The 27227-nt window shown below is 42.8% G+C and overlaps 1 protein-coding gene across 1 annotated transcript in view; it reads right to left on the bottom strand.

The window, feature by feature from the left end:
• PHEX (phosphate regulating endopeptidase X-linked) overlaps nucleotides 1–27227 on the bottom strand; it is a 1454229-nt gene that overhangs the window by 100356 nt on the left and 1326646 nt on the right. The window contains exon 16 of the mRNA XM_085622474.1: nucleotides 10195–10249. Coding sequence (XP_085478600.1) covers nucleotides 10195–10249 — 55 coding nt within the window. The remainder of the gene's footprint in view (nucleotides 1–10194; nucleotides 10250–27227) is intronic.

Raw genomic sequence — 27227 nt, forward strand, 5'->3', positions numbered from 1 at the left:
CATTTAAGGAATCGCAAATTTAGCGAATCCTTATTTTGCATGCAGATTTGCCTTCCTACATACCACTTAGCAAAATTGCGATCGCAAACGCCGGAATTCGGCGAATTTCGGCGTTTGCGATCGCAATTTTGCTTTCTACATATGGCCCTTAGTGTCTAGGTTTGCACTGTTGCTCAAACTTTGCCTCCATTGAGTGGAGTAATGGCGGATGATGTGGCCACCCTAAAGAATGAGGCGAGGGGCCCCAAGGACTCCCATCTAGGCCTCCGGATCAATGGGAGACACCACGAGGGTGGGAGATCCCTGCAGTCAGGGGCTTCTAGGGTTATGTCCCTGACTCCATTATAACTGCTGCCTGGCAGTGACTGAACCTGGTTGAATTGTTAGAGATACAACTGAGGCACTGTCAGGACATTCAAATCCAATATATTTTCTACCACCAATTTTTTCTTTTCTTTTTGCCTGTTTTAGGAATTTGACAAGAACATCTTTCCTACCAGATGGGACCACCTCTTATGTTATTCCAAATAAATTTGCAGAATGGTGTATGTAGTGCCACGAGTACTGCATCTGGATGTTGTAAGTAACTGCAATTGCATCCAAGGCAACCAGAAGCAAAGGGTTACGGCTTAAATTACACCAGTGAAGCTGCATTTGTTTGCTCTAATGTGTGTGGAGCAAAGGTGCCTGTGCTTCATAGCAGCCAACTATCAATGTATGGCCAATTTACAGCTGTTGCTATGATATTACAATCAGCAGGGAGCTAGGTCAAAGGCCGAGGGCACTGCTTGAACTGCTATTCTTCTTGAGAGTTATGGTTGCTAAGGTAACTAAAACAGCATCTAGTTCTTGTCAGGGGATATGTTGATTGTGAATCATTGCACATTTGGGGCTGTATTTACAAGGCGGCGTTATGCCATTCATAGTGGCTTAGGGCAGCTTTGTAAATATGGAGCAGGGCATAGCGTCGGTAAAAGTGACGCTCCGGTGGCGCAATGTCCTTGTAAATATGCCACTTGGAGACTTGCGCAATCTTGCACGCACTTTACCAAAGAATACTGCTGAGAACCTCCCTCATATTCAACACCAGAGATTCCCTTGTCTATCATGTGAAGAGAGATGGAGGGTTGTGCCCTCTCGATTTTTCAACGTTGGTAAGGAATAGATGTCAGACGTTTTGCTAATGTTTATCACGTGCTTGGTTTTCGGACCGCAGAGACGAAGCACTTTACTTTCAAAGGAATAGGAACACTATTTGTCATAACGAAGCTCTGCCTTGAAAAAGCCCACGGCCAATGGGCCACTAGGGCGAAACACGTGTCGGCTTTTCTTTTCACTATCTCTGTCTGCACTTTATCTATGGAAATATAAATAAAAACCAAGCATGTGATAAACATTAGCAAAACGTCTGACATCTATTCCTTACCAACGTTGACTAATCGAGAGGGCACAACCCTCCATCTCTCTTCACACTCAACTCTACAATGGCTCTTGGGTGTAGCCATTTACGAGGAATGTGCCACAACTAAATTGGGCCCTGACAATTGTAGCACCAAAAGCCCAGAACTTTCCACCCAAACAGTAACCTATACCCTTGTCTATCATGTGTCTTAAATGATCTTATCAAGGAAACAAAACTTGCCCCTCCATTTACCACAAATAGTATTTAAATGATTCTTAACTTTCAGCTGCTGCTACAGTGCGCCCTCTCAGGGTTCTGAAAAGGAAAGCAGGACAGTGCAAGTCAGGCCCTGCAACACATTTTGCAGATTCCTTTCGGCAGCCTTTGCTGAATACGAGGAACCTTTAACACGTGCTGAATGTTATCAATGCCTTTCAGCCTTTTTTGCTCTCTACCTCATCACACACTTTCACACCATCTTCCAGTCAGGACATGAGTGGGAAAAACGCCATTGAATTTCCCATTACAGAATGAGGTGCTGCCACGCTGTTTTCTTTCACTAAAAGTTCAACACTATGTTAAGCGTGGCGTTTGTCTCTGTTCCCTGCGGCATAATAAAGGCAGATCTTGGCAAAAGCCTTGCACCCCCTGGACATCCATTCAAGATGCCCCAAGGGGCCTGTCCTGCAGGTTGAAGACCTCTGTTCTAAGGCAATCTGCCCTGAGTGTTCCTGCAAGGTGATGGTTTGCTGCTGGACGCACTCTTCTTCTGGTGCCCAGAGCCACCATGAAAACTCCCTTGCACAAGCACATGCAGCTGCTATCTTCATCCTACTCTCACAATAAGGTTCTTCCTGCCTGCTTTTTATGTGACAGATAAGGGCCACTTGCATGCTGGGGGTCTCCATCTTGAGGGGCTCATTCTCAGCATTATCACAAGAGAGGTGTTTTCTTCAGTGGTCCAAGCTTGCTGATGTGCCAGCCAGGAAACACAAGACTATCAAGAAGCTTCATTGCCTGCCACCAACAAACAGTGGCAGCAGGATTAGCTCCATAGTTTACTACAGCATATTAGAACATTGGAATGTTGGGAGCTCCATTGAAAACAATGGAGTGCTCCGGGCTTATAATGGCTGGTATAAGCCCGGAGCTCCAACATTCCAATGTGTCTTTGTTCACAGCTCTGGCTGTGAACAAAGACTTCAGGGAGCCTGAGGGGATTTGAATCCCCTCGCGCTCCCTGAAGGCTTTGTTTTGTTAGAACATTCTGCCCTCTAGTGGCAGAATGTTCTAATAGCCTTATAGCCCTTCGTAGCAGGGCTAAACCGGCTTTTAAAGTCCCTCTGCTTTGTTAAAGACCCTCGCCTTCGGCTCGGGCCTTTAACACTGCAGCCGGCCTTTAACAGCCGGTATAGCCCGCTACGGCGGGCTATAAAGCTATAATAAACTAGGCGTTTTGTGCGTGGATATCTTGCTTTAAGGCATTTTAGGCGGTATCTTACCCAAATAAACTACCGATAGGGTTTGGAGGCATTTCTAATTTTAAACATGTTTCTGATCTTTTTCTTTGTTGTCAGTTTGTACCTACATCCTGTCTCTTCTGCCATTCCAGTTCACATTCCATCTTACGCAATAGAAAAAGGTTTTCCCCATTATTTCCAAAGGTGTTTGAAGTTATTGTATTAATATTCATTTTTGAAGTTTTATTTCCGATTTTCTATAATTACATGTGATTCCATTGCATTTTTTCCGTTTGTCACACGTCTCTATTCTTCTGACGACACATTCTCCTCGACCCCTGGTACCAACATCAAGGTGATTGTTGCTTTGATGAAATTGCGAGTCTACTTAGCAGAGTTAAACCTCTGTATGACATAGCATTTGGGGCTGTGCACATTAGTGCACTCAGGCTCAAAATATGTAGATTTGCTGAATTATTTTGACATGGAAAATAAAACTGGGATTCAGAGATAGAGTGCTTTTTTATTACGGTGGAAATAAAATACAAACTCAACAAATGTTAATTTTTGAATGAAAAGAAAGACAACCTGCATATCTCCCCAGTACAATATCTGAGTTTGAAAGAGACATGTTGTGGTTAAATAGAAAACTCGCTGGGCCAAAAAATGTAAGGAAATGACGTCTGATTTCGATCCTTAAAGAATATGGGATACAGTTGAGGGCGCTGGCAGATGCCGTACCAGTGAATATTAGAACACCACAGGAGAGAATGAAAAGAAAAGAAGGTGTCATAAACAGTAGAACAGTTTTATTATTCTAGCTCTACGTCTATATATCTCGAAGTTATAGTGCAAGTCGAGATTGTGGAGTAGGTATATGTGAGGGTAAATATTAAAACTTAAATATTGAGACTCACTTCCTTCTCACAAACGACATGAACCTTGATTACAAGTAGGTAGGGATGGTATCCTAAGGTAGGATGCTGCTCCGCCCAGTTGTAACTGGCCCATTATCTCTCCCAGCTTTCCATGTGCCGGGACAGCAGGCCAGATTTTAGTAGGGAGAAAATCCTGATATTAATATCATATGTGGATTGGGCTGCAAGGACAGCGCTGGACTGGCCTCAGACCCTGCTCAGCACCTCCTGTAACACCTTCTGTTCCCACTTGTCAACCCAAATCTTTCCCCGCGCTCCCTACACACTGTCCCTGCCTCAGCTCCCCCGCTCCAATCTACCACCTACTCAGAGCAGTTGGTAGAAACAAGGGGATTTGTTGCTGGACTGGGGATCCCTTTTCAGATCTGGAGCTGGTAATTTCGGGTCCAGATGTTCTTACCCAGTCCTGGAACAAAAACTTAGAATAGCTAGATTTAGGCGGGGCGTTCTGGCTGGAGTCATTAGTTCCAACCTCATGCTGTCCCTTCACATACATTTGTCCCACTTGTAGTTGAGGCCATAGCCTGGCTTCTGCTGAGGAACAGAACCGTTTAAAGCCCAGTTTCTCACAATGATACAGTCAAAGCTGAAATAAAAGAGGGGCTGTTGAAAAGTACCACTGGCCCATGAGAGAAAAAAAAAGCATCTTGGAAGCAATAAAGGGGGACAAACTAGACATACACATTAGTTTGTTAAGATCTGGACCCCGCAGATTCATTGACTTTATTTCTGGGACTGCAGTGAACTATTTATTAACTGTGCAAACTCTCACATGACGAAAAAAGAATACCTATGCACATACGAATATTGATTTGCAGTGTGAAATAATTATTACATAATTTGCAAGACATGATATAGAAATATAGTACACAAAGAGAATACTAAAACAGACTTTCACATTGGCCCACATTCAAAACACCGCTCTATCTAGAAGTCGACCATATATTTCCAGGTTGTGCAAGGCGATTCCGAATGCTTGTGGATTCTCAAAATGTTCCAACTATGTTACTGTTTGAATGATTTTCTCTAACCAATACTCTACCACTCCCTAATATCCACTTTTCCTACAGCTAACCTTAACTCCATAACTGCAGAAAAATGGAATACATCCAGATTTTAGCAAGATGTAATTATAATTTCCACTCACAATTTGTTGGGATTTCCCGCTTAAAATGTATATTTTATGAGAACCCTATGGTAAAGAATATGCATCACACTTAAGCCACAACTGCACAATTTAGGCTCACAGCTTAGCTGAATAGCAACCCTAAATAATGAATGTTTGACCTGATATGCTTGGGTGGTAGTCCCTCAAACTTCTTGCCTCCACCCCTCCTATTTTGCTGAATTTGTGCTTGTTGGCTTTAGCACTCTGTGCACTTTACCCCTGATAACCAGTGCTGAAGTGCTCGTGCTTTCTCCGTTAAACATGGTGCCATTGTTGTACACCTAATTGGCACATTTAATGTATGTGTAAGTCCCTAGTAACTGGTACTCCATGTACCCAGGGCCTGTAAATTAAATACTACTAGTGGGCCTGCAGCACTCATTGTGCCACCCCTAAAGGTAGGTCCTAAGGGCTCATAGCGCAGGCTGCATTGCATTTAAATAGTAGAACATGTGGGTTTAAGTTTTACATGCGCTGGTAGTGAAAAAACTCTAAATTAGCTTTTCACTACTGCAAGGCCTATCTCTCGCATAGGATAACATTGGGTTACCTTATTACAAGTAATAAGTGATAACTTAAGTTTGGGAAATGATGTTTACAGTCAAATGAATTGTAATTCAAAACCCTCTCTGATAGTAAAGTCAGATTTTAAGTCACAATTCTGAAAACGCTTTTAGAAAGTTGACATTGTCTTTTCCTTGCCATTTGATGCCTGCTGTCTGTGTCCTGGGTTACATAACTGTGAATAGTTGGCAATTGGCCTTTGTATATTCTTCCCAGTCACTGAGACAAAGGGGAACTAGGTGTTGGCAGGATGGGCCAACCTGCCATGATGGTTGGGGCAATGCTGTTCCCTGCCCCACTTACATTTCAGAAGGCATCCTTCAGGATACATGCAAAGGAATTTGAAACTAGCCTTTAGTCACCCTAGACTACTTGGAGCCTTGATAGAGGAAGGGAGGAACTTTCCAGAACCAAATGTGGGGGTAGTTTAAGGCGCCTCCCCACTTCAAAGGTTGGCACAGGCACACATATTGTACCCCTTGAACCACTCATCAGATCACTTCTGGACCTCTAGAAGACTCAGTAGAAGGGCTGCCACACTGCCCTGATGCTGGGAGAACTGCCCTGCTGCCAGAGGATTGTGCTGCTGTCCAAGAAGAAAGAAGGAAGCCCGGACCTGCTCCTTGAATTCAGGACCATCACAGTGACTCCAAGGGCTAGCTGGCTGGCCTCCTGTTCTGAGCTACAGGGACACGTCAAACTCCAGAGTCCTCCCTGCAGCTGCTCAGCTGACCTGATGCAACTGGACCTGCCTAGACCTGCTGGCTTCTCCTAGAGTGAGTCCCTGAGCCCCAAGAGGTGCCTCCCTAGGTCCTGGACCTTTGACTGGCATCAGAGTGCCCTCTTATGCCAAGATAGGTATAATCCTGAAGTTTTGGGCCCTTTGTGACAGTGAACGGGCCTATTCATGCCAAGACTCTGCCGCCCACAATAATTACCAAGACGAAGCTCTGATGAACCCGACTCTTCGGGCAACTGCACTGTCTGTGAATACTGACAATGCAAGATCTGCACTTCGCGCTACAGCATCAACAGCCCGCGGGGACCACAAATGCAAAGCAACAACTGTCCATGATTCCTGACAACCTTCTGCTATGCTCTCCATGCTCTTCACAGCCTTCTTCACCATGATCTGGACTCTTCACACCAGACTTTGAGAAAGTAACTTTTTCAGTGGGACTAACCTGGTCCTTACATCCGGTCTGTGCCCCATCGAGTGCGGCCTCAACTTCCCCAGGGTCCAGCATGACCTGTTGACTGCAAGCGAAGCTTTGTGCTTTTATATGCTACACTTACCAACAACTTTAACATTGTATTTCTCTGGTTCTACTTATTGGATTTTTGTCATTCTTGTATCTTTTTATTTATTAAAATATAACTCTATTTCACTAAATTGGTTTGTGATTGTTCTAGTGTTTTCACTTTATTACTGTTTATGTGCTGTACAATTGCTTAACACACTGCCTCTAATTTAAGCCTGACTGCTTTTGCAACAGGCTACCAGAGGGTTAAGCATGTGCTAAGTTAGTGACTTTGGTGGTTCATCCTGACAGAGATTGAGGTTGTTGCTTGAGAAGGGTCTTCACCCCTCAATAAAAAAGAAACAAATTTCCTCCATATGAAACCACGCACTTTTCCTATGTTATGAGGCCGAAGTGCTGGATGTTGACATTTGCCAACCACTTATTGAATTAAGAATATCATCAAAACCATTTTCACAGTGCCATAATCCAAATCAGTCAGTCAGTCAGTCAGAAAACTTTATTTCGGCTGTCAGCCATAAAAGTTCATAAAACACAATAAAACATGTACAATAAATACAAAGGAAGTAGTACAAAGTTGAAAATGTAGATGTAAAAACATACAAACATGGGCAAAAAAAGCACTAACTTTAGGATGGATAGTATCACAAGGTTTACCTTAATGTAATAGTAAACGTCTCCTGGTTAACCACATTGAAAATAGGAATTTAGCAATCACCGTGACAAATAGGGGAGAAGGGTCATACTTCAGCAACCTGAACAAATCTCTATAGTTCCTAACCCCCATGTTTTTTGCCAACTGGATAATCCATTTTCGACGGGGGATTTCATAGGCTGCACAGAAGAATATAACATGAACCTCTGATTCTTCTTGATCACCACACCCAGGGCAGGTTTGGCTACTAGAACCAGCCCACTTATTCGTTCTTGCAAATAGCGGGAGGGAGCCATGCCTGAATTGTATATATAATTTCTTGGCACTGACCGGGTGGATCAGATCTAATGCAGGCTCAAAGCTATAACCATTTTTAACTTCGAGAAATACCGAGGTCAGGTTGGGACTATGCACTGATCTGAATTCAAATCATCATCTGTGCTCAAACTGATTATACAATGTAGTCACTTATGTCGGTACTGGACCAGCAGTCAGCACTTCATCATGGTATGATTATTTTTTATAATGGTGCCTCACTGAGCTGGAAAATAAGGTAGGTAGCCATTGAGGGTGAAGCGATGAAGAGAAAGAGAGAACATGTGGTTACCACACTTTGAGTGGATATATCTGCTAGCCTTATCATGGTCATTGCCATGTTCGGCAGAAAAATGATAACAAGATATTACAGGATGGCTCACAGAGGAAAGAAACAAACAGCCACACTCAGCAGTGCTTCCATTTGATAGCGCCTTAGAGTGCATGGCCAGATCCTTGACTACCCAACGTAACCTCATCACCGCTTTAAATGAAAGACGAGAATATCCGTAAAGGCCTAAGTTCTTGTGAATAAAATGGTAGTATTCCCTGTGAAATGGCATTGACAGAATAAATGTTAGGGTTAGGGATAATGCGGGAGGCACAGTGTAGGGTTTGGGTATATGTACAAATCACAAATGTAATAGTACAATTTAAACATTTAATTTTTACATTTTTTTAATGTAAGCCACTCCCTTTTTACCTCTTCTGCTTATGTCTTCTATTTTTCTTTCTTAAGATGCATTTTGCATCATTTTAATGAATCTTTATATTTTTTTTATGCAAAACCCCAATGGTTAGAAGTTGCATGCTGTTTTTTTTTTTAATTTTACTCGGCGTTGTTCTTGATAAACTCATTAGTTCTCAATTAATTAACCACAGGATAGTGATAGGACTGAATTAGGTTATAACTAATTTTTTTCCTTGGGTGACGGCCTCACGGGAACACTTTCTACGATGCAAAATTACTACTTTTCGATCCCTTCTTTAAAAATATATGGGGAGATGTTAACTTTCTCCAAAATATTTCAGAATTGGAGTTGAATTAGTAAATAACCCTCCTCGACTATTTGTGGGAAAGTTGCACTTTTACCTAAATATTCCAGCACTGGAGTGAGTATATTAAATGTGGCCTTCCGGTGTCCACCATGCTGTCTTGAAGTTGCAACTCAAGGCAACAACGTTGCACAGAGATGTAAACAGCTAGAGATGGACTCACTGAGCTATTTTTCCGGTGTCTTGCATTAATCAGGAAAACTGTTTTGCAATTGGTTGTGGGCAAAAGAGGAACACATCGTAGCGGGCTGTTATTTTGCAAGGAGCTAATCCACCACAATCAATAATGCATGACAACTACGACTGTGGGTTGTGTTGTGTGTGTCTCTGCATGTGTGACATATGGAACTGCAAATATTAAAACCATTAAAACTCTATTACCCAAGCACAATGTATTATTAACTGATTGCATTTCCATAAAAATTACATTAAGTGCAACCTTTGGTAATAGGGGTTCGAAACTCCTGTTATATTTATGTAATCACACCTCCAACCAGCAACATCTCGAGTAGCTTTTTCAAAATCACATCCCCCGGGTTTGATAGATTTGATCTGAGCGAATGGTGAAGCCCTGCCATTTTCTGCTTTCTGCTTTGTAAGATTGCGCGTTATCTGCTTCTCCAATATTGATTCCAGCAGTTCTGCCGAGACTGTAAATGGATTGGACAGAACAGGTCAGAGGGAAGGGATGAATCCGGAGGCGAATGCTTGGGTACGAGAACCAATATCCAAGGCCAGGATGCCGCACATAATTTTTTCTCACAATGAATTATGGAGGTATTTGTATTTCATTTAATCGACAGCGGCATCTCCTATCTTCTGTCAGGTTAACAGAGTCTTCTATTTGCTACCTCCTGCTTCGTTCCACATCTGCTTCGTGTGTTTAATGTGCCTCACGTCTTGTTCTCCCCCGAGCCTATGGCTCAGGCTGTAGGCGGCCTATTTACTGTCTGTCCGTGGGCTTTGGGAAGGCACTCTGTCTGTTGTAGGAATGACAGGATAGATCTGACGCTGCTGCTGTGTGGAGATTAATGACGTTTGTTTGAAACTAGTATAAAGAGTATAAAGAGTTTACCGGTGTCTCTGAAGAGACTTTCTGTGAAACATGATTTATGAGCCCCTTGCGCCACTTTTGCGTCACTTTTAACATGGGAAAAGTGACGCAAAAGTGGCGCAAGGGGCTCATAAATCTGCCCCATGGTACTTAAAGAAACAGGATACTGTTTAATCAAAAATGAATTTCTGGGTTTGAAAAATCGGAAAAAAATTCAGAGCAAGAGGGAAGGATAAGAGAACAGCGGGGTTTGAGATACATGATTAAATTCGTTTTGAATTTCTATTACAATATTCTATTTTTGTACTATCTTTACTTACCGAGGATACTCTTTTCCCCAAAAGAATGGCTTCTGCAGCTCCCCGGCTGGAAATCCTATATGAATAGAAAAGAGCTTGCTTAAAACCCTACTCAATATTTCCTCATTTCATTTCTTTAGTGCAGGCTACTGCCTTGGTTGAGCAATGAAAATGAACAAACATGTAATTTAATATGGAATACTTGAGGAATTATAGCTCACGCTGATGCACTTATATATTAGATAAAGTACCCCCGACATATATTAAATGGATAATGCATGGAGGAGTTCTGTGATGGTATAGAGGAACGAAAAGGCCGAAAGCCGACTTCCTCTATAAGGATGGAAATCCAAGGTGACTTGCAATATCCTTTCCTTATCATGCACTGCAGGAGGTACTTTATTCCTTATAATACATGGCCACATCATTACACTTCCCACAAACCACTTAAATCTTTGGGTGTTGCATTTGCATATGAAAGTGATAGGATGGTGGCAAACATGAAGAATACAACCAGAATCTGTAGTGCAAAATTCAAAATACCAAAAAGCAGTTAGATATTTGTTGCAAAATGATTTTAGAATCAGTTTAATACATGTCACATTTAAAACCGCTGTATTTCAGAATGTGTATACAGATGCAGCAAGATTCTATCTTACCTAAAGTGTGCAAAAAATAAACATGTTCACCATGAATATCTACTTTTGTACTGATCACTGTTCATTTAAAAAAACAGAACAGAGGAAGGAAAAGCTTGTTTTTTCTGCTATATAAACTGTAGCTTTAATTATGCTCAGTGTCCTGCCTGTCCCCTTGGCTCCTGGCAACAGGCATTATGACATCGGCACTGAGCTGCAATACATTATAACAGGTGAAAAGCTGCATAATTCTTTTTATTGTAGACTACTAGTGCCGTCACATTTAGAGACAACATTTTAAACATGGATTTCAGGCTCCCGTGTATTATAATTGTATAGACACATTCCTAACTTATTGTTCTCCCTAGTCACAGAACGAACCAGTGGGAGTGACTTTTCACCCGGAAGACTGTCAATGATCTTACCAGAGCCTACACTGTAATCTTTTTAGGCCTTTTCACATTAAAATCCTGGGCTTTTCTTTTCTTTATTTTAATGAACTTAGCTCCTCCTAGTATATTCTAGTACATGTTGTTTTTCTCTCGATATCGAGAGACCAGCTTTCCTGTTTCCTATGTAATATGAATTGTTGTATTTTTGTTTTTCTTGTTTGAGTTTCATATGCTATGCTTTCAATTTTGGCACCTAGTTCATTGTTTCATTCCCTTGATGTAAATAAGTTTCCTTGGATCAAAGTTTCTGTGAAATACTGGTTTAGGCCTCCAAACTTCAAAAAAATTCTCAGTGCATGAGAGGAAGGACAGGCCTTGACTGGATGGGTTTCTTGCCGAGATCTACCTGGTAAGCTTTTCTGCCTCCTCCCACCAACACTTTACCCCACATAGAAAAAAAATAGAACCTTGTTGTGGCTATCACAGCTGTTGTTTGGTGTTTTCAGAACCCCTAATGGACATTCGGCTGCTCAAAGCCTCAAGATGCAAGCTGGAGTCCCACTAACTGGAAGGGTAACCTGCTCATGTGGTGCTCGCCATGTGATATTAACATTTCACCAGGCGATCATGTGAAGAGATTCAATATTGTGTGACACACTGTGTCACCACGTGAGCAGACTGGTCTGGTGGTTATTTATCTTGGTGCACAACAAGGAATGGGATGTCTCTTTGGAGGGGCCCATACTTAACTGGTGCATACTGAAAGATGGTAGTGGTCTTGTTATTCACGAGGATAAAACATCATCAGGTTGTTGGGCAGGGTATTTTTTGTGTTCTTGCTGCAAGGGAATGTTTAAACTTCCACTTTCTTCATCCATTCTTGTGAAGAACCACAAGTTGGTAAAAAGAGGAGACATCCATTATCTCTCTGTGTCGGACAATGCTTGATTTGCCTGATGGCCGTCACTCTTGCAGGTAGAGTTCCAATGCATATCTGACTGAACTGCGGCTTCTGGCCTCCAAGTCAATGATTAATATCAGGGATAAACTCCCAAAACTGGAGCAGGAGCTTGAAGACCACATCAAAGAATGGAGCATGATTGACATAAGGGCAAGTAGGATCAGATTGGTCAGAGTGCCCTCCATCTGGAGGTCATTGAGCATTCTTGGGGGAAGCTGTGTTTCTCGTTGCATTTGGAGAGTGCCATTATTTATTGCCTCTTGTGGCCTCTCTGATGCAGATGCACTACCAGTTTATAAGGGCATTTGGGGCATCATTACTTGAAAATAGATGGACATTCATTAGACTGTTTTCCTACTGTCCCATTTCATGAACTCTGCAATCCCTTGGTGGGGTTTGAGCCTGAATTTGCACAGTGGGTGAAGATACATTTTGAGATCGTGTGTCCCTTACCAGAGCAACTGAGGGCGTCACTGGGCGGTCCCTCATCAGGCAGAGTAGGAATTTACATTGGCAGATCATGTGAGTCAGGAAACACTGTGCTTCCTGAAGATCAATCTATCTATGTTTTGTGGCCTTTCAGGTGATCCTGTCTTGAATGGGTGTGCTGGACTTATTTTGTTCCCAGTCATATGCAACTCTTCTGATCCCTTGCTTGAGGGCTCTATGTCTTGGGGCCTGGATGTGGGATGTCCCATCCTTGTAGTGGCCTTAATATCTCCTGTACGCATTTCCTTCCAAGAAGGAAAAGATACACATCCTTTTGCTAGCATTTGTTTGGTCGTATGGGAATCAAAGGCCAGGTTTCTTCTGTTGAGCAGATTGTCCATTTCTATTCTGTTACATTCTGCCGTATCAGCATCCAGCCAAAACATGGAGGGCAGCCCAAAAGAGAACAACTAAGCTTCAGATGCTACACATACTTCTCTATTGACAACCTAAAGCTAAGACACATCTTTCAATCTGCCAACTCCATGTCTGACATCAGCGCCTTTCTAAATGACTTCAGTACCTTTTTTGAAAAACACTGACACTGGATGCCAGACAAAACCATCTGCATCCTTGACTTCCAAAGGTCTCATTGACAACAAAAACTCTATTTGCAAACTGGTTACAAAACTGAAGAAAACTAAATTCTCTATGGCTCTATACTACAGAAATTCCTCCACACAACACTCAGACAACTAATCACATTAGTCGAAGCTAAGAACTATACCAATACAATCAATGAAGCTTCCAACTGAATCAAAACAATCTTCAGGACAATCAAGACCTGCATCAACCCCCCCACTGACCATCCTTTCTTAGACCAAGCCTATTCTTGTAGTATCCCGCAACAGCCATCCTTAAAAGTCCTGTCTGAGAGAGATCTCACTGACCTACTCAATTCACTCAAAGACACCTCATTTGAAGATGATAATTTATGCTTGTTCTTCATCAAAATCCTCTCTGCTTAAGCAGTGTGATATGGACCTGCAAGGATTTGAAACCCAACTTTCACCTAACACTACAGGCCTGATTACGAGTTTGACAGTGTGGGAGAGGACTGCCATGCCATCAGCCTGCTCCCACACTGCCAAACCTATGGTCGGGCTACCCGCCAGGTTGCAAGTGTTTTTTGTGTCTGGCGGGCTTTTTTGGCGCTCCCACAGCAGCGCCTCTGAAAAAAAGTACCGTAATGAAGACACCAAAAAAAGTCCTTGGACAGTTTGGACTGTAAAGTTCATGCTGTGCACAAACTAAAGTGCATCCACACAGGGGGGCACATGTTTCCTAAGAGTGAAAATATTTTTTAAGTGTATTTTTACCTTGCTACACACATTTAACACCTTGCATCCTGGTTTTGGTTAAATACATTTTTTAAAACAAGTGCACATGTATACAAAATCCTTGGAAAAAAAACATATATCCAGATGTGCAGAGTATAAATTCAATTATTGTTTTTTGTAATCAGCTTTCAGTCTTACAATGATTACAACTATGAGATAAAAGACAAAAGAAACATACTCATAAATACTTGAGACATATACAGTACAATCAACTGAACAGCATGATGACCTACTGTAAATAGATGGGGATGTCTATGCTCTCGTTAACACCGGGGCAAGTCGTTATAAAAACATGTGCAGAAGGAGATAGGGTAAGTGCACAGAGAGCAAGCAGCCCTTACACCAACATAGTCAATAAAACAATAGTCCAATACATCTGTGCAAAACCACTTTGTATTAGAGTGCATGTATATGGGAGTGTTTGAAGAGAAGAAAAATCAAGCGACCAATTTATATTTAAATGCACAATACAATATACTTAACATCAAATAAAAAGACACTCCATAATGGATTATCTGGGTAGTATAATACCTAGTGTGGTAGGCAACTCTCTCAGACATGACCACGCAGCATATAAATATGATACTATGGAATCGAGAACATACTCATCATCAGTTCTAGCACAGAGCATCAGTGCTGATTTGAGATATTTAACCCAATGAAGTTAAAAAAAAAGGAAGGAGCCTACGTGCTGAACCGTATTATGTACAAAACAGGATAAAGTTTAATAGGTTGTCCTTCCCTCCAAATATACAGTCACGAGCAGTGAGCCTTTGAATTCTGGTTAGATATTCCCCAGTTGGCAGTATACCCAGGCTGTGATTTACATACAGCATTCGTTTAATCTCAGTGAATATCAAATTCAGGTGAAATGTGCAGTGAGGGCCGTGACTGTTGTTAAAATAGTTAGCTAAAGATAGAACCAGGCTTCAACACAATATGCTTCCTTAACTGCTGACATTTTTGATATCCATCTTTGATCAGATTTGCAGTATCCTGTTTTACTCTGTAAACAGACCATAAGGACTCCATCTGCAGCTCATTCAAAACATTCTTTACATGGGATGACCATGTGCTCCTTCGGCAGTCATTGTTGGAGGTTGCTTTTTCAAGAGATCTTCGCTATATAACTGCCTTTGGGTTTCTCACCAGCCTGATCCAATTTAGCGCTGGCCTGAGGCCAGCCATCTCTGATGGTGGAGTGAAACTAAGCTCTGCATAAAGTGCCAATAAGGGGGCCCGTCCCTAGCCTGAGCAGCGGTCTTAGAAAGTTTTTCTCGCCCAGTTGCAAAGGTTGTCAGTTTGCACACCTACAGAGCTCAGCCCCATAGAGCCACTGGCATATCCAACCTTATGGCCGCCCGTGGTGGTCCTTGCTTTTGCTGCCAGCGGTGGCCCCATTGAAGAGCGGGGGGTGCTGGAGAGTTTTGACGGCCATTGCCGCCCTGCATAGGCCAAAATGTACAGCGAGGAGGGCGCTTGAAACCCTGAGATGGCAGGTAGGAGCGGGAGCAGGCCGCCACTGCGTAGAGCGCTGATGCCACTGCCTTTTGTTTATATATTTACTGGATAATACTAATACTTCTGGCACTTGCATTTTGTCTAAACTTCAGGATAGCCCCGGCCATTTGCCTCAGGACTCTAGTTGCCCTCTCATATGGCTATCCCAGTGCAATTTCTAAGGGAACCAGATCCCCAGATAACCGTACTGCTTAAAAGTCTTGATGGGCACAATGTCAATCAAAGACTTCCGTTTGAAACTGGGGGACGGCCTCAGTCCCATACTCTTTGTTTTACTTCCATTAATGATCAGTGATTTTTTTTCTCACAGTATTCCACAAAAAGCTTTAATAACCTCTGAAGAGTCGTACGCCCTTTTCTACTGAAAAGGTTTCTGTACACTCACCTCCAAGCCTATACCTAACTCTAGCAGTATTGTCTGAGTGAAGTGCCTTTATGGCCTGTACCAAGGAGATATCAGCCACTTGATCTTTCAATAATCTCCACAGTTTCTCCTGATCTACTAGGTCAAAGGCTGCTTTCAAATACACAAATATTAAATACAGTGAGGATTTCCTGATATAATCGAACTGCTTGGTCAATATCCGTGACCGAAAGCCATCTTGCACTTCTGTCATAATATTGAGACTATTCATCCAGCCGTGTAGCCAGTTAAGCAGGACTTTCCCTGCCCCACCAAGAAAGGAGATTGGGCGATACTTGGAGGGACTGCCATAATCGCCCTTCTTATATATAGGTACAATAATGGCTGAATGTCAGTAGGATGGTACAATGTTACCAGCGAAAGCTGAGTTAAATACATTGATAAGGACACTAGCCTACAAGTGGGGATCCTCACGATAAATGTCAATAGGCACAAGGTCAGGGCATGGTGCCGTATGCTTCCTCATGGCAATCAATACTCTTTCCACTTCTGGTACTAGGATGTCGATTACACAGTGACCCTTGTAGGGGCCATCGCACACTAGTGGGGGTGGTCAGGTGAACTCTTGGGCTTGGCACTTTACTGGGCACTGAAATTGTGAACCCACGCTGTTGGGCCAATATAATTCTCTAAAGTATTCACTGCCCCATTTACCACCCACATTATAAGTTCCCAGAACTTCTTTGTGTTTTTATCATAAGAGGTCTCCCTCAATTCTGCCCATAACAACATTTGAAGCAGCGACTTCTTTCTACTCACACCTACGTTTTCAAAATAATGCTTCACTCTGGGGGTTACACTTGCACCGTGCCATGGCATGTAAGATGACTCTTTGCATATGGAAGCATACTTCGTCATACCAGCTATATCCTTTAGGCAGTCTCCCACCATTAGGACCAATAGTTTTTGGGCCCAGTAGGCTTGGACCACAGAGCCTTCAACTCATGTACCATATCATCAAAGGGCGATAGGATTCTTCCACTATAATTAGTCAGGGTATTCATAATTATGGCTCCATACTTGGTCACCATCTGTTCAAGCATTGGAAGTTCGCAGAGGTATTTCTTGAAACTCCATCGTATTCTCCTCCTACTGTTGGATGGAGCGATCTCATGACCGTAACTCCCTTTGTTTGGGTTGTTAATGCTAGCACACCTCTTGGAACTCAGCTTCAGCTAGAGAACCACAGGATCATGGTCAAGCTCCACTCTTCTGACAACAGTCAGATCACACACACATTCCCATCCATCAGTATTAACTATAATATAGTCAATAGAGATGACCATCTCCCATTATCAAACATCACTTTGGCAGTGCTATCTGAAGCAGCTTGACCATTAATAAAACATAGCTGATAATTAATAAAAAATTCATAGAATGCTTCAGCTTTTCGTAGCTGATTTAACATAACTCTTGGCCGTCTTCAGGATGCCTAATGCCTAGACAATGGTCTTCAATTAAGATGTCACTAATTATAATAGTGTCAGACAGTTGTGTAATGAAATTATCACAGATCAATAATGAATACTTAGGCTCTCTGGCTAGCGCCCGAGAAGATGGCGGCTCGCCCGTGACTCTCCCGAGACGGCGGAGAGAAAGACGAGCATGGCATAACTAATGCCTGTATTTGGATTCCCAGAGTAGCGGTTTTGCAGTCGGAACCATTGTAGCTTCACCGGAGATAGTTTTTATCATCCGTGGTGTCCCATAACGACGTCTGCCTTCTAGCCGCACTGTAACGCGATTCTCTAACGACAGCATCCGCCATTTTACATCGCGCCTGACGCATTTCGGCGCGCAATCAAAAACCACCGGTAAATGCCTTTTCAGTACCGGCAGTCACTCGACATACACGTGATGTCTAAAATAGGAGCTAATGGGTGACGAATTATTCTTTCCTGAATGCCTGGGCTTTGAAACGGAAATTTTCCTTTTCCTGTCAGCATTTTTCATTTTGTGAGGAACTGTCTGACTTTCAAGGGTTTATGTGCCACCAACCCTCTTTAAACGAAGTAATTCTCTGCAGATATGTGGTTTCTTCTGGGATTTATGCACTGTGAACATTATTTTATTAATCAACTGCTCTTCTGGTGAATAACTGTGCTTATTTCTTGCCTGTCACGCCGTGAATTCTCCTCAGCCTCTCTTAGCCTTTTTTAAAACAGTTTGTTTTGCTTCTCAATTTTTCTATTATATCAGGCACTATTTTAACACAAGGCGAACATAACAAATATTACTTTTGAATATTGCCTGTCTCTCCACTTTACTGAGGAATTGTCATTATGAACTATGTTTGAGCCTTGCAGAAGCTGATGTGCGTGCCTGTAATTTTTGAAGCATTATTTTAGTGGCACTAAGAAGCCGTATTACCATCCGAGGAGTATGGCGGAGCGACATTCACGAAGTTGGAGCTGCCGTAACGAGCTTGAGTCAACGAGCTGTTTTTGATATGTAGACCATCGGGGTTGTACTTCGCCGAGGTTTCACGCACCCTCAAGAATCATAATTGGATGCTCCTCGAGACAATAATATGCCGTTTTTGCAGGGCGTAAACACCATTCTGGAGAGAGTTTTTTCACATTCGGGCACTTTGTGAGGAGAATTTCACTTTCAGGGCTATAACTGGGTCCCCTCTCACACCTCTCATTATTTAGCCTATTTTTGCATGACCAGGCTTGCTTTGCTTCGGCTTAGCATTGCTTCACCTCAGAGTGACTTCAATCTACCTTCTGCGTTTGCCTCTTCTCTCTGATTCCGGATCTCCGATATTTTTCAGTATTGTCCTATTGCTTCGTCCAACGGTTTCCTTACTCCTCATGGGGAAACTCCGGAATTCAGGATTGGCTGCTTCCTCTCAATTGCCTGTGTACTCGGATTCGGATCCTTCTCCTCAAGCCATGGTGGATTCCACGGCACCAAAATCAGATTTAATACGAGGAGCCATCCCAAAAGCACGTAACAAAGAGAAGCTACCATCCTCTACAGCCTCCTCTAAGCGCCTGAAAAAGGATCCTCCTTCTCCAGGAAGTAACTCCTCATCAGCTTCCATGGATCTCATTCTGGAGGAAATTCGTGCGCTCAAACCTTTTATGGAAGCTACAACAAAGAGCATGCAGGCTATGCAGGAAAAATGGTCATCCTTGGAGTCGCGTGTTCAGACTTTGGAAATTTCCGCTGATTCTTTGCAATCCTCTTGCTCCCATATTCCGTCAATGGAGGCGGAGATACATCTACTTAAACGTCAGACAGAGGATTTGGAAAATAGAAACCGTAGAAACAATCTTCGCCTTTATGGTCTTCCGGAACTCACAGAGGGGTCAAACCCCACCGTCTTCTTCCAATCCTTTCTTGCCAAGATCTTAGATGCTCCAGCCTTATCTTCTATTAACATTCAAAGAGCTCATCGTCTTGGCCCGAAGGTTGCCAGTAAACCCAGAGGTGTAATTATGTTATTCCTGCAATTCACAGACCTCCTACAGGTCCTTTCAGCCGCCAAGCTCAAGAAGCAAATTGTGTGGGAAGGTCATCGCCTCTTTCTTTCACAAGATGTCTCCAAAGCCACTGCGGATCGAAGGAAGAAGTTCTTGGACATGCGGCCCCAACTACGGGCCCTGAATCCTAGATATGGTCTACTCCATCCTTGTCTTTTTAAGGTCACTTATAAAGACAGAACAACTACGTATGAAGACCCGGCAGCCCTGCAGGCGTTTCTCCAGCGACATGGCCCAGATGGCATGGATGTATCCAGACCTGGATGACAAGACTTAATATTTCTTCCTGGATTTCGTTGTGTTATGATTTTGTTGTTCTCTCCGTTATAGTTGTTGCTGAGAATCTCCTGCTGTCTTTTCTTCTGGCAGCAGGTTTCACTCTCACCTTTCTATTTCTTTGTGACACATATTTCCCTTTTAATTGTTAATCTCTTTTGTCTTTACAGACATTTTCTCCCTCCCTCATATCCCGATGTGATCTGCCACTTTTTCTTTCTGCTGCGTTTTTGGATCCCTGGTATTTGAGGTTTGATGTCTACTCTGGATGTCGTCGTCGTTGTCTCCTGGCGTCCCAACCCCATCGTTCTTGAGCTCTTTCGTTCTGTAAGTATGTCCTTCAGTCGTTCGTTTCGAACGTGTACTGTCTCTTTGTTGATTTTTGTTTCTGTCCTTCTTTCTACACTTGATCCCTTCCCTTTTGCCTTTTCCTCCCTTCTTTCACCTTTTTTCACTTTCTTTCACCTCCTCTTTCTTTCTCTTGCTCCTACCTTTCCTTGGATTCAGTATTATATCCATAGCGGTTCCTCCCTTCTTTTCCTTTACCTCTTTTCCTCTTTATTCTTTCTCCTTCTGCCCTCTCCCCTTCATCAATTTGTTACAATTTCCTTAGTTTCCTCAAGTTATTTTTATGTCATAATAAGCATGTCACTAATAGTTGTTTTTCTTGGTTATTCCATTCCGTGTTACATCATGGAACGTTAAGGGTTTAAATAACCCCATTAAAAGGCAAAGGGTTTTATCTCATTTAGCGAGACTTAAATCCGATGTTGCCCTCCTTCAGGAGACTCATCTCTCGGACACGGAGGCTCTGAAACTCAAGCGTTGTTGGGTGGGTCATGTTTTCTGCTCCCCCACAGTTTCCAAGAAAAACGGTGTTGTGATTTTATTGCATAAAAAGTTGAATGTTTCTTCAATTTCCTATGAAGCTGATGATGTTGGCCGATGGGTTATTGTTACACTGCTTATAGATAATATTCCTATCACTCTTTTTAACGTGTATGCCCCAACTGGAATTGACAGATTATGTTGGCCCTCTATTTCAACTAAGCGGTCATCCCTTTTTGGAGATTACATTCTCCTCGGGGGAGATTGTAACCAAGTTGTTGATCCCTCGACCGTCATTCCAATGTTAAATATGTCCCTTCTAAGATGCACTCCCAATTTGTTAACACCTTTCAAAACAATGCCTTGGTAGATATTTGGAGATTATGTAATCCTGTTTTGAGAGAATACAGTTTTTACTCCCCCCCCCATCAATCACAATCCCGCATTGATCATATCTTCCTTAGCAAATCCCTTTCACAACACGCCATTCGCTCTGATATTGGCTCCATCCTAATCTCAGACCATGCTCCAATCCATGTAGATCTGGACCTCCTTCCTTTTTCCCCCCACTCTGGCAGATGGCGTTTCAACAATGCTTTACTTTTGGAACCAATTTTCTGTTCCGAATTTAAGGCCTTTGCCACTGAGTTTTTCCTTCTTAACAATACCCCTGATTCCTCTTTTGTCACTGTCTGGGATTCTTTTAAAGCAGCCTCGAGGGGTTTCATTATTAATTTTGTAGCCCGACGGAAGAAACTCCGAGTAGCCGAGTCCGAACGCATTTTAGCTACTATTAAGACCCTAGAGCTTGATTATCATGCTTCAAATCTGAAATTTCTCTTAAAAAACATATCGATGTGAAACTTTCCTTTAATAAATTTACAACGGATGCAGCTTCTAACCTTTTGCTAAAATGTAACTCTAGGTATTATGGAGGTAAGAACAAGATGGGGAAACTTTTGGCCAACTACTTAAAGATAAGGAAGGAACGCACAAAGATTGAATCCATTAAGACTACTACTGGGATCTCTTGCTTTAAAGATAAAGACATTCTTTCTGAGTTCGTTAAATTCTATGACAATCTTTATACCCCCGAACATGTCCCGGAGGCTACGGATCTCCTCTCATATTTTTACGCGCATCCCTCCCCCTCGGCCTCTCACGTTGATTTTACTACTCTAGATCGGGACATTTCGCTTTCTGAGATCTCCCATGCTGTTTCTAAGTTGCGTCTTGGTAAATCTCCAGGTCCTGATGGCTTCACTATTGAGTTTTATAGCCATTTTGCTTCTCTGCTTCTCCCTAAACTACTGCTATTATTTCAATCCTTCTCTGCAGCGGGTTCTTCAAGTGGTTCCTTCCAACAATCTTTAATTTGTCTGATTCCTAAAGAAGATAAGGACCACTCGTTATGCAAAAATTACAGACCAATTTCCCTGGTCAACACGGATTATAAAATCTTGGCTAAAATTCTGGCTTTACGCATGGATCCCCTCTTACCTGATCTTATTGGCCCTGAACAATCGGGTTTTATCAAGGGGCGTCTCTCGTCTGACAATTCCCGGGTTTTTCTTAATATTCTTAGTAGGTCTGCCTCTATGTCGCTTCCCTTCGCGGCTATTTCTTTAGACGCGGAGAAAGCCTTTGACAGGATTGGGTGGGATTTTATGTTTCAAGCTTTGCGTTGGATCGGCTTTTCTTCCAAATTTATCTCTATTATTTCTTTACTTTACTCTAACACCCAGGCTTCCATTTTTGTCAACGGGATGACCTCGGATTATTTCTCGTTACATAGAGGAGTGCGACAAGGCTGCCCCCTTTCCCCTCTACTTTTTGTTTTAGCCTTGGAACCCTTTCTTACCAAAATTCGTCTGGATAACAGTATTTCTGGTTTTAAATTTGGTTCTCATCAGGTTAAACTCTCGGTTTATGCTGATGATATTCTTCTTTATTGCTCTGATTCTGCCTCCTCTATTCCCTCTTTTCTCCAACAGGTGTCTTCTTTCTCCGCGGTTTCTGGTTATCGCCTAAATGCGGATAAGTGTGAGATTCTACCTTTAAATTCCATTTGTCAAAAACACCTCTTTTCCCAAACAGGTTTCTCATGGCAACCATCGAAGATCAAATATCTGGGTGTTTGGTTCGCTCCTCTCTTGTCCGATACGCTCAAATGTAATTTTGATTATGTCTTCAAAAAAATGGACACGGCTATTCAACGTTGGAACCCGCTTTTTCTGTCCTGGTGGGGTCGGCTCACTTCTATAAAAATGATGTTATCTCCCCTCCTGCTTTATACCATTTCCATGCTTCCAGTACGCATTCCAGTTTCTTTTTTTAAACGGATTGATTCTTTGCTGCTGAAATTCTTATGGAATGGCAGGCGATCTCGGATAGCTTTGGTTTCATTGCGTAAGGATAAGGCCCAATCTGGTGTGCGTTTTCCGGACTTCAGAGAATATCATCGGGCTTTCACTTTGAAACAATCGGCCCGTTGGCTCTCTTCTGACCTCCCGCGCTATCCGCCGGTTTGGTTAACTATGGAATCTTGCGTTTTATCCCCCTTTACCTTCCGCGAGTTCTTATCCTTCTCATCTTCTTTAGTTCGCTGTCGTACTACTGTTATCTCTCAATCCCGTACTCTTCTTCTTCCTTACATAACATCATCCTACCCCTCCCTCCTTTCTATTCACAACCAACCGATATGGCACAACTCCCTTCTCAAAATCCGTAATCGCACCATATTTTGGAAGTCATGGCATTCTCGAGGACTATCTTGGATCTCTCAATTACTTTCCCAGGATACCCCACTTTCTTTCCAGGAACTTCAATCCGGTTTCTCACTGCCTTCTTCCGCTCGTCCGCAATATCTTGCTCTTCTCCCAGTTCTCATCTCATACCTTCATTCCTTAGTGCCTCTTGCCGATATTCCTTCGGACCGCAAAGCTACTTCCTTATTATTGGAGGTGTCTCCCTCAGCTTCTGCCATCTATAACTCTTTCCGTCACTCCCCCGACAGACCAAAATCTAAGATTGAGAGTACTTGGGAACGGGATCTGTCTCGGGATTGGCCAATACCCCTTTGGGACAAATTATGGGCTAAGCTTCACAAGACCTCTAGAGCTGCTAACACTACCCAAACCTTATATTTCATTTATAATAGAACTTTATGCACTCCACTTGCTTTATCCCGTTTTTCATCAAACCCTTCCCCTATTTGTTGGTCCTGTTCTTGTCCTACTGCAGATCTTAAACACATGTTGTTTGAGTGCCCTCATATCTCCAACTTCTGGCACCTAGTTTGGACGCGAATACAAAAGATATTCCAATTTCAGATCCCCTTTTCCCCTACGCAAGTTTTTCTAGGTTCCCTATCACCATCCCTCCCACGATCTCCTTACCATTACTTATTACTTGACCTTTTAATTGCTGTGGCTTTTAATACCATTACTTCTAACTGGAAGCAGGCTGCAAATATATCCTATCAATCTTGGTGGAATGCAGTTTGCTTCCATCATCGCCTGGATACTAATTATGTATCCCCTATTTCCCTAGCAATTAAGCGCGACCTGATTTGGCTTCCTTTGGTATCCTATCTCTCCTCCTTTGCTCCAGCACATGTCTCTCCAGACCCTGACACAGTTGAGGTGCGTAAACCACCATGATTTCCTTGTTCTTTATTGCCTTTTTGATATGATATTGCGTTCTACTATATTGTATGGTATTTTTTGTTACTATACAGAATTTTGTTTCTGTAGACTTCATGCTTGTTATGTTTGCTTTTATTGAGAGTTTTTATTGAACTGCTTATTCTTTGTACATGCTTATCACGATGTCTTTACCCCTTTCCCTCCCCCCTCTTTTCCTTTCTTTATCTTTTCAATAAACTCAAACTTAAAAAAAAATAATGAATACTTTCCCCTTTGCCCTCCTCGGGCATCTTACAATCAGCAGTACCCTCCCTTATACTTCGGATGTAGGAAAAAAAGCTCCCCTAGATCGACTGAGCCTCTGGGGGCAAGCCAGGTGGTTTGTAAACATTCAAAATGTCAATCTCACCACCTTTAGGGATGGTAAGCCAGACCCTAACGGCCGGACGTCAGACACAGTTACTTCCCCGTCTCCACACTGTGTCCCCTACCCCCTCCACCTCCGCTTCCCTCCTTCATTCTTTGGCTACCTCCCCTTTTTCCTTCCTCTCTCCCCTGAATTCCTCTCTACCTGCCTGCTTTGCCTATCCTTATGCCTATGCTCTGTTTAATTCTCCCTCCCCTCACCCTTTTACATGACCCCCTTACCCCTCTACATGCCATTAACCTAAGAATGTAACTCGTAACTGTTGTACCTTCTGTAACAATGTGTAATTTGTAACCTATGTAACTCTCCTCATGTAAAGCGCTCTGATACCGCCGGGTCTAGCCAGCGCTATATAAAACTCAATTAAATAAATAAATAAAAAACAATAAAGAGTGCATTAGCCGATAAATAAGCTGCCCCTAGTTGCTCCATCTAGCATTTCAATTTGCATCACACCCATACTTCAAGCCCCCCGATGGCCACCCTTTTTTAGGGTGAGCAGCTGGTAGGCGTATGTCCAAGAGACCGTTCACAGTAATTTCATCAAGGGCTCAAGAAGCAGCATATAGTGTGTTGATCCACAAACTTCAGCCAGTCATCATCCTCAATTTTACTAGCCAGGCCTTCAATGTTTCAAGATAAAATGTACACGCGTTCTCTGCTTACGATGCTCATTTCACTGGCCTTAGGTATTCTGTTTACATTCATCCCAGCAGGCTGGAGAGATGGACTTCCCCATACTCACTCAGACCTCCCTCTAGAAGAAGCTCTGCTGCTGGCAGCCTATGCTGGTGCTATTCAGTACCAGTCTATACAGTCTGTCTTGGCTTTGTTGATTCCGGGGTGTGAGAGCTTAATTATCCTGGTGTTATTACTTGTGGTGATACACAGATTCCCATGGGCTACACCATTTGCAGCCGGGAAATCCCTCTATGCTAACCCCGAGAAAGTGCTAAGGGGCAAATCTACAAGGACGGCGATAAATAAATGCAAAGCACGCTTAACGCTTTGTTATTTATCGCCATCTATCTTTGGAATTTCTCACCCTGGTAACGCGCTATTAACAACACGTTACTCCAGGGTGATAAAAATTCCAGAGATAGCGGGTAAATCGCCGTTTTGCAGGGAACATCGCTGGTTTTCCAGTAATGTTCCCTGCAAAACAGCGATAACCTTTCTGATACGACCCACAGGGTCATATCAGCATAACCTACCCCAATGTCAGGGATAGGTAAGTCTGCATTTTAGCAGACGTTAGTTTATGGAGAAAACAGCGGTTTTCTCCAAAAACAAACATGTGCTAAAATCCTGTTGGCTGCCTTGTAAATATCGCGATGTGAACATAAGTGATATTTGCAAGGTAGTCCATCCGGGGTACGCCTAGTGATGCCCACTTTGCATCTCATTAGAGATGCAAAGGGATGCGTTGGGAAAAAGGGTGCTAACATAAGATAGGCATGTTAGCACCCTCTTGTAAATAGGGTGATAGTTTTATCTCTGTTTTTTTGGCTTTTTAAGCCAAAAAAGCGGAGATAAAGCCCTTGTAAATATGCCCCTAAGAGTGGAAGGGTTGTCGAGTCCAGGGGGGCACGTTATATGACCAGCATTCCCTGATAAAACTGCCTCTTCTTGGCCAAAGCCCGAACATGGCAAGATGTCAACCCCCATAATATGAAAGTCATCTATATGGCTAAGCACCAATCTAGTGATGCATGGGACTGCAAACTCAACTTCAGATGAGTAGGTGTTGCTCCCTCCCGATCCTGATCCCTGTTGCTGATTAGTCAACTTTACTATCTTCATATCACCTGAAGAAACCACCCTTAACTTGGGAATCTCGTAGAAAAGGACTAGCAGCTTTGACCTGGTCAGTGGATTCATAGAGCCAATGTCGGGAAAGAGGTCAATAAATTCCAGACAGCAATCGGCTGTTTTTCGGTCAGTTATGGTAATACTATTTAAGCAAGTACTTTTGTTTGCAATTTGGCCTTCCACACCACCTCAAGTACTTACGAATATTGGGGCAAAGGATTAAGGCTGGAGCTGGCCCAGGTGCCTATGGGGACCTTGTACCCAGGTTCCAAGTCCGAACGGTGCCCTGGCCTTCTACATAAGTAATCGAATTTTGTGGCTCAGGTGCATTTTCTGACTTCAGTCCCTTGGCTGCTCTTTTCATAAATCGACATTTCTTCTTGGTTGGTCTTTTTCTTTGAGACTCCACTGATGCTTTGTCGCTCCATCATGATCATGTTGTCCCAGGCCGCCATTGTACTGCAGGGTTGTGTTATTCATGGGATGCATTATATCATTTATGTTGCTTGTATTGGTTATGCATCTGATGGAAGAGTTCGGGGGTTAGATCCTGGGTGGCCATGCTCTCTATTGTATCGGAACTTGCCAGGCTACCATTTGGGACCGTTCTATTTGTACTCCCCTTAGGATTGGAGAACAGCCACTTTAACAAATATACTGGAATGGCTAGGTCCTTCCTTGCCTTTTATTTGGGTCATATTTTTCTACCCTTTACTCTCAGTTCCTTTTGTGATATTTGTACTCTTTCCAGGGTTAGTTGGCAATATTCCCCAGGTTACAGGCTGCATCGACAATACACGTCTGTACA

The sequence above is a fragment of the Triturus cristatus genome, chromosome 8 (assembly GCF_964204655.1).
Source record: "Triturus cristatus chromosome 8, aTriCri1.1, whole genome shotgun sequence".
NCBI lineage: Eukaryota > Metazoa > Chordata > Amphibia > Caudata > Salamandridae > Triturus > Triturus cristatus.